We start from the raw sequence: 8,462 nt of genomic DNA, 5'->3' as shown, positions 1-8,462 counted from the left end.
AAAAGGGTTTTTCAAAATGCTTAGTCATTTTAAACAATAGTAACAGATAGTGAGAACTTGTTAAAACGTTAAAAATATAACTTTTGACAATAATTCTGTACTTTTGAACCCCACACATTACTATGTTTGACCTGATTGCTAACTAAAGGTTCTTTATGTTATAAAAGCTTAGATATATGTCGAAATACAAAATAGGGTGTTGGCTTTTAACCCTTTGAGGTACTGAATAGAGAAGTAATATGGATATTTATCATAAGTCTTTCTTTTTTTGGGACATTCCTGCTTTAGTTTATGTCAGTAAAGAATTTTAAGTTAGAAATTCTAACCAAACTTGTTAATATGAAGAAAATCTATTTGATATATAATAAATAAATAAATTATTTTCTCTTAATAATGGTTTCTCTGTCTCACAAATAGGGATATTGAGACATTTGCTTTTAAAGTCAAACAGTGAAATAGATTATATCAAGTCTTAAATTAGTTATTTGAATCAGGCACTACTTTAAAATCCAAGGGATTAGTATCACCCAGCACATAGACAAAATGTCGACTGAAGGCTGTTCTGAAATGGATGCCACGGTTTAAGGCAGATTTACTTGGGATTTTGAACCACTAAGTACATCAAAAATCAAACCTTTCATTGACTAAATAAACAAATACTTTATCACTATTCAATAAACCATTTACCAGTTAAAATGTATGTATGGTAGGCATGAAAATCGGTTACTGGTTTTATTGGTAATAAGAATTTGCAAATTTGTTTGGCATGACTAATCACAATTATGCTTTTTTTTTTTTTTTTTTTTACAGAAATTCCGATTGATGTTTTGCAGAGCGTCAAATTGAAGATTGCTTTGAACATGTAGAATGGTATGTTTTATTTTATGTAATTCAAGCTGTCCTGTGCAGTTACAATTTTCTGTCTTTACTTCAATACATTTATATGTGTAACCAGTAGGGTGTGCTGTTTTCTCTTTGTCTTTTCTGAATCGTTATGTTTCTGTTTTAAAGGTTAGGCGCCGCAAATTGAAGAACTTTGACGGATTCATTCTGCATTGGAAATCTGTAAGTATTATTCTTGACACAAATTGAAAAATGTTGTTAGATGACCAAATGTATGTTATTTGTGTCATATGTTTCGTATTATCTTAATACGAAAGATAAATCAGCTCCTGATTTATCTGTCGTATTATCTTAAAGAAATGTAAGCTCTGGCAAACGAGTACTTGTAAGTGGTTTTATGTGTGACAAACTATGTATTTCTGGCAGGCTCAGGTACTGGCTAGCTTGAAACTAGGTTACCCTGACTACGTCTTTTTTAGTATAAGTATTTATATTACAAAACATACGTTTTGCATGGTTCCAGCCATAGAAACGGAAACGTCATATCAATAACCTCTTGTCAAAATACAGTTTCGCGATAAATTTGCGAATTTAAACAAACTTTTACAACTATCGATAACTCGTGGTGAACCACTTGGCATATCTCAAAACAATTTGCTACTAAAGTTGTGTAGCCAATGAATGACTGAACTACCATTTATTATAATGTATTGATGCCCCTCACTTCACGATTTCAGGCAACCTCAACTATGTGACTGCCTCCTTTGGCAGGTCCAAGGCATAACAACAAAGAGTCAACTTCAGCACCCTATTCCATGTCAAAAATCAACATCTGATCTCATTTCAATTAATTGAGAATGTATTATAAATAGCTAGCCTGCCATGCACATATATTTATTAAAATCAAATTTGACATTACTGATAAACTGGTTCAACACTTACTTACATTGAACATGTTTCACAATAGAAAGTGACACTCAAGTAAGATGTATGTTGCTTTAATAAATCCAGGCTACCTATGGCCAAACCAAAAGTAGTGGGGCATGGCTTTACTTAACTGGGGATTTTTTAGTTTGTTATGAATGCTCTCGCCTTAAAATACATAAACCGCTGTGTTACACAAAACCCTTTTAACACAATTTTCATTCGTTAATTTGGAACTCCACTCTGCTACAGATGATAAATTCGGCTATTTATTTTCATCCAGCTGTGTTGCTTTTTCACAATGACGTAATATGCTTTCAATTAGCAAGTTAGCTTAACAAACCCTTTACAAAGACAAGAGTACTCTTATCAGGCAAAATTTCACTTGCCCATTATTTAATTATCCCTGCAAATGTATGACTACCAACTTATCTATCAAGATAATTGGACTAAAAAAAAGCCAACCCCTCTGCTGACTACAAATATCACTGATTCAAAGCAGCTACTGTAGCTTTGTTGACTATAACATCCCAACCCCCAGTCACACTTACTGACCAACTCTGCTCTGTGACTACTTTACCAACTTAAAGGCATAGCAGTGATTGACCTAGATTGGTTACTGTCAATTCACACATTACATTAAGGTAGGAAAAATTATGGCTAGCCCTGGCTTAAAAAGTGTTTAAGTTTGATTGCCCCCTAGTGGTGGCTTTAAAGTCCCAACAACCTATGCTCCCAATTTTGTTTTTCACCTTAACTCATATCCATATTTATAATGTAGTACAAAAAATAGTTGTTGTTGATCATTTTCCGATCATACTGAGCTCCCGTCTTCTTCAGTTCACCTGTTGGCGGAAACGGGGATTTTCATAGTACAAAAATGTTTGGAAATGTTAAATTGGCTGGTTACAATTTAGTAAACAATAGTTTTGCACTTAAATGAATACAATCGGTTGTCAAAACAGAAGTACACGTGATGGAAATGTTAAACGTGTACCAAACGTGTATTTCATCAAATGACCGCCATGCTGTAAATTCTGTGTTCCGTGGAAATTGTTTTAATATCGTCAAAACAATAATAAAAAAAAAATTAAAAAAAAGGTTTTACTACTGCATTAATAGTTTGTAATTAATTCAGTAACCAATTTACTTCAGTTTCTCAGTTGATCATGGATGAGTTCCATTTGTCTTCAGTATCGTTGAGTCAGTCTTTAAGACCAGTGGTTACAATTTTCCTTACAAAATGACACTCCTTTTGAAAGCCTATGCCATACTCACATGGCTTCGAATATCCGAATGGTTTTTTAACATGTTAACACCTACTTGTGTACAAGAGTATGTTTTTGTGCTGATTAAACACCTATCAAAAATGGATCAAACATAAAATTGTTTGTCATTTGAATTAACTTTGCCCAAACAGTAACATTACGACTACAGGGTGTTTGGGAAAACACTCAGTATGTGATTTTGGTTTTTACATCATTATCACAAAATCTCTTATGATAAATAAAAAATAAGTAAATGGTGTTTATGTCTTTCTACTTTGAACTCAAGCCATACATCAGGGGCCTTCAACTCCATTCCTCAAGGACTGGTGTCATGCAACTTTTAGATATGGCCTTGGTCCAACACACCTGAATTAAATGTTTGAGTGGCCTCCTCAGTATGCAGTCAAGTTCTCCAGAATCCTGCTAATGATATACCTATTTGACTCAGGTGTGTTGAAGTAGAGACGCAAATGATTTCTACCAAAAATTAAAGTTCTGTTGAAGAAGTTGCTTCTTGTTGACTTCTGATTTTTTGGCAATTCAAAAACTACCATCTTGGCAACTCTACAACCTCTAAAATACCTGGTGTCAATGGATAGATTGCAAACACAGAAAAGTCTGAATTCATACTACTTAATTAACTAACATTAACTTCAAGCAGTTCTTTGCAATAGGTATAATGCAAACTGTAACAAGAAATTTGCAATTTATCATGTAGCCCCACCCAGTCCATCCACCTTTTGGACAGAAATGGTATAATGTTTATATCATAAAGTTATAAAAATGTATTGGCAATGTGGAAAACTGATACATAAAACGCAATATTTTCTGATTAAGTCAAAATGTCAAGACAAACAAAACTTGTTTAAAGAAGTTTTGGTTTTGTTTGCTTGTGTTTTAAAAAATATATATATATATATTAAGTGGGAATTTTTACAAGAAGTAACCCCAGTATGCCCCTTGACTCAAAATTTCTTCACCATGGTTTCTTTAAATTGTTCAGAAATTTTGTTGACCTTGTAATGCAGAGCATAGGAAAGAAGAACAAATGGAACTAGTTTTAAATGTTGATTGGCAGCTAGGTGTATTTTAATGTAAACTGGAGTCTCAAGACAGTCCAATGGGAAACCTCATAGTTGTTTCTGCCTTAGGATGTAATATTTTTTTTATCTGAAGCCACACTATTGATTCAAATATACATCTGACATATTCTTTATCAATTAAGACGCAACTGTGGCACTTGTATTTATCACGTTGACTAGAATCCTTTTTGATTTTTTTTATTGTGAACCTAAAAAGGGAAATGTTGCAGACCTCATGTAGGTTAATGGTTATCATTAATTGTTTCTTTTTTCAATTCCACAGCAAACAAAGAAGACTTGCAAGAAGATGTCCCAAATCTGAATAGAAAGAAGACAACTTTGTAAGTTCCTCCCATTTCAATATTGAAATATGAGGAAGTTTGAATACCTATGCCATTCTATTTTAATAGAGTTAGGAAATCTGGCCCAGTTATTTTATATTAACTGTGTCTTGGCCACATTGAGTTGTAGATATACAGGCTTGACCAAGCAGTACATATGAACTGGGGGAGGCATTCTAAAACCATGTGTTGTTTATCAGTGTATGCAAAATGCAGCTAGCTCAACTGGTTTAACTTTTGATAAAAGTTAAGTTTTTTTCTTGGATATTAAGATTGTATCCTTGTGGCACTCGTAAGAAAAAGTTAATTTTTTTCTTGAGCTGCCATTATTTTGCTGAATAGTCAAGTAGTTAGTTGTGTCTTAAGCAAGGCTTGAATACATAAATTCTTTGTTTCTTAAAATGTCTTCCAAAACAACAACACACTCGTTCTGATGTTAAGGCATACATTAGGTTTTCCACACTCAGAACAACATCTTTATCGAGCGTGCTAATGTGTTGGTGGTCGGAACTTGGTTGTTTGAAAGTTAACCCTGATCCATTAAAACAATAGATTTTATTTTGGTTTTAATGTGTGTTGTTTGCTAATCTGCTGAGTTTATATTTTGTGTAATTGTAATTTGATTACAACTGTTGCTCAACCAACGTTTCCCACAAAACAAAAATGTTTTTGGTGTAAAATGCTTTGATGCATTTGCCCCTAGTGGCCACTTAATTACTTCTTTTTTATTTTTTTTTTATTTTGCTTTTTTTTGGTTTTTACTTAATGAGAACTATTCAAAACTTTTCATGGCCCACCAAATGTAGCAAAGTAAACAGTGACACATGCATATTGTTGCATTATACTTTAACCTAATGCTAACAAGTCCCATGTGCAAGTCTTAATTTGTTAGTTCTTATAAAATTTTGTGTTGTACTGGAATTTAAACGTCTGCTAAAATTTATGCGCGCATGAATCAAAATAAGTTACTACAAAACTCTACAAACCCACTTGTACATTCACTACATTGTCATACTGACTGTTAATTACGGTTAATGACAAAAAAATTTTACTTGACATTTTACTTTATACATTTATATTCTATTACAGAACACCAACAACTTTTGCTAACACAACTCAAACCTAGCCAAGTAGTTCATTTGTTTTTACTGTAGTTTTTTCATGCGTTATCTGTTAGCAAGTCAGTCAATCATATCTTTTTAGTTCCACTGTGGGCTTACAATTCTTCTGTTGTTTTTTTATCCTATCAAGACACCAATCAACTGGATATTGCTGCAGTGGAGACAGCGTTGTTTAACGTGAAGATGGCAAGCGATTTGGCAGTTAGCCAAATATTGTCAAGATGAAACCTTTTTTCTAAATGGATTTTGGGAGTGGAATTATTTTTTTTTTTTTTTACATTTTTAAATTATTTTTGTACCACAACATGGACACTATGGATCGCCGATGCTAGGAGGAAATCGGAATTGTTTCGAAAATCAATCTTTGTACATTTAACATTCAAATGTTGTTTTTAAATAAAGTGTGTACTCGTATGTATGTACATCAATGGCCTTGTTTCATTAGTTGAACAGTTGGAAAATCAAAAGTTTACCCGGCACGTTTTGATTCTGACATCGCATAAAACTCGGAAGCAGATTATAGTGTTGCGTTTTAAATGCAATTAAGGTGGTTTCCCTTTCTTTTGTGTCCAATGTTGATGGATTATTATAATTTAGTCTTTTCAAGTTTTGATGTTTAATTGGTAAATTATGTTATGGTGCTGTTTATTTTTGAAGCTTTCTTATTAATTAATAAACGTACATAATTAATCAAAGAGCTTTTTTCGCAATTCATATGGTTTCCTAAGCACATAGTGAAAGACGTTATAAAATGGCTACTGCTTGTCCTTCTTCCTGGCTGAACAGGAAGTGATGTAATTGCTGCAAAATATATAGTTTTTACAGTCTAGTATAACCTTTTGGCAATTGTGAATAAAGGGTTTCATTTTGGGGTTTGTTTGCCAAGTTTTAAATCATCTGTTAGTTTATATAAAGTAAAATTTAAACATAATAAAAGGGGTGGGACTTAGGCATCACCTGAGTGTGGGGTAAATGGAAATAACGTCAATCAAGAGCAAAGCTTTCAGAGCAGGGAAGGAGCTCTAGATGGCGGCTGAGCCTTGGGAAGGCTGCGCTGGGTTTTGTCAGACATATTCTCTTGCTCGTCCTCGATCGATGCCGGCTAGTTTTCATGTAAATTTGTGCTCCGTGTTCACGCGGTCGCTTTTTAGGGGGATTTTGTGCGTTTTGTGTCTCTTTTTGGCTGATTTTGAGAGCTGGAGGAGCCGTCTGTTCTGGCCGTGTGCTTGTCGTTGTTTTCCATACTGGGCTCCGGCAGCCATGGCGCGCCTCCATTTTTAGTGTGCTGCTGCTCTTCGCCTCTGTCGCGTTGTCGGGCATTGCAGACTTCAAAGGCCTGAAAGCTTTTCGAAACAAACTCGTTTTTGTTATTTGTAAAGTTATAATTTATACTTCTTATTTTTTTTCTTTATCCGAGTCGGATAAATATTTAATCTGCGACCAGGCGGAAAAAAAAGAAACTATTAGATGTCTTGTTGGTTAGCACGTTTTCTCATTGATTTGATTTGTTTACATTTTGTAAGGGATAAGTGAGCGATTTTGTAGTCTGTATATTTTCTTTTTGTAATGCTTCATGCGATGACGCAGTTAAAATTCACGGCATGCGGCTGTATCTGTGGACTATTTTGGAGAATATACGCATAATACTTGATTTGTTATAACGGTATCTATCACTATTGTTACCTTTAAATTAATGATGTAAATTATGATTTTCAAATCAGTCGATTTATTATTTTCTCATTTCGTGTCGCACCGTCTGGGTTTTATCTGCCACCTGAGAAAAGGCAGTCTGATGGGACTTCTATGATAGTTGATGCTACCTTGAACTTTTTGACAGTAAATACAAGGACAAATCATCACCATCGAGTCTTAAGGATATTATCATGATGAAGAATAAAAATAAAAAACAAGAGGACGAAGGATCGACCCAGAGTAATGCTTCAAGGTATGATCCATTATACTTTACACTACATTTTTCCCCCAAATCTGGTTTGTTTACCTTTTCAAGCATGGTTGATCATCTGTGTTACATTTGCAACTTTGCTTTTTAAAGAAGATCACTACTGTCATGAATGACCTTGCTATTGTTTAATAGCCACACCCTGATTTTTCCTGCCATTTCTTACTCTCGGTACTGAGGTTTTTAGGCCTGTGTTCAGACATCATTGCCCACAAGATGTTGATGTTTGACCACAGGAAATCTTATATATCCTATACTATAGTCCAAATTAAATTATGTAATTTAACATATAACATGACCTTGTCTTAAAAGTCGGTACTGCAATGCACCAATTTATAAATATTTAGATTCCTTTTATTTTTCAAACCTTGCATTACCTGTGAACACGTTTTTAAAATGCAGTATTGTGGATGTTGTACTGGTTGTTTTAACAAGGTACTTTTTTAGAGTGTATTTTTTTATTTTAAGTGTATTTCAACAAATATATAAGTTTCAGATATTCACGTCTGATTATTAAAATCTATTTTTGTACGGATTAGAGGCTTTACTGAACAGTACATATTTTAATTATTTTAATTTATCTGCTGTTTTAAATACATGCTGTTTGCAATATTTGACATTAAGTTTCAGCTTTACATCTGTGTCCAGTCAGATGTAACTTATACATGTAATTTTTTTTTTTTTTTTTATTCAACTTTTTCCTCTCAGGTAGTGGTCATTCATGTTTGTTGTGCTAAAAAGAAGTGTCAAGAAATTTAACAAGGAAGATAATTTTGCATACAAGATTATCTGCAACCTTTGCTGTAAGATTCTGCCTTTGATATTTTAAGGGTAACGTTTTAGTTGAAGCCTTTTCTGCAAATGTTTTTTTTTTTTTTTTTTTTTTTTTTTTTTAGCTCTGTAGCCAAATAAATGTTTTGTTC

The 8,462-nt window shown here is 33.5% G+C and overlaps 1 protein-coding gene across 2 annotated transcripts in view; it reads left to right on the top strand.

The window, feature by feature from the left end:
- The window catches only part of chd2 (chromodomain helicase DNA binding protein 2), a 28,720-nt gene that overhangs the window by 705 nt on the left and 19,553 nt on the right, over positions 1 to 8,462 (top strand). For both annotated transcript variants that reach the window (XM_008412361.3, XM_008412360.3), the window contains exons 2-5: positions 811 to 870; positions 1,012 to 1,065; positions 4,401 to 4,458; positions 5,710 to 7,524. In XM_008412361.3, coding sequence (XP_008410583.2) covers positions 7,463 to 7,524 — 62 coding nt within the window. In that variant the 5' untranslated portion in view covers positions 811 to 870; positions 1,012 to 1,065; positions 4,401 to 4,458; positions 5,710 to 7,462. The remainder of the gene's footprint in view (positions 1 to 810; positions 871 to 1,011; positions 1,066 to 4,400; positions 4,459 to 5,709; positions 7,525 to 8,462) is intronic.

This window comes from Poecilia reticulata, chromosome 6 (assembly GCF_904066995.2).
Source record: "Poecilia reticulata chromosome 6, P_reticulata-male-v2, whole genome shotgun sequence".
Lineage (NCBI taxonomy): Eukaryota > Metazoa > Chordata > Actinopteri > Cyprinodontiformes > Poeciliidae > Poecilia > Poecilia reticulata.
The sequence above is the reverse complement of the archived record's forward strand: the minus strand, read 5'-3'. Positions and strand labels throughout refer to the sequence as shown.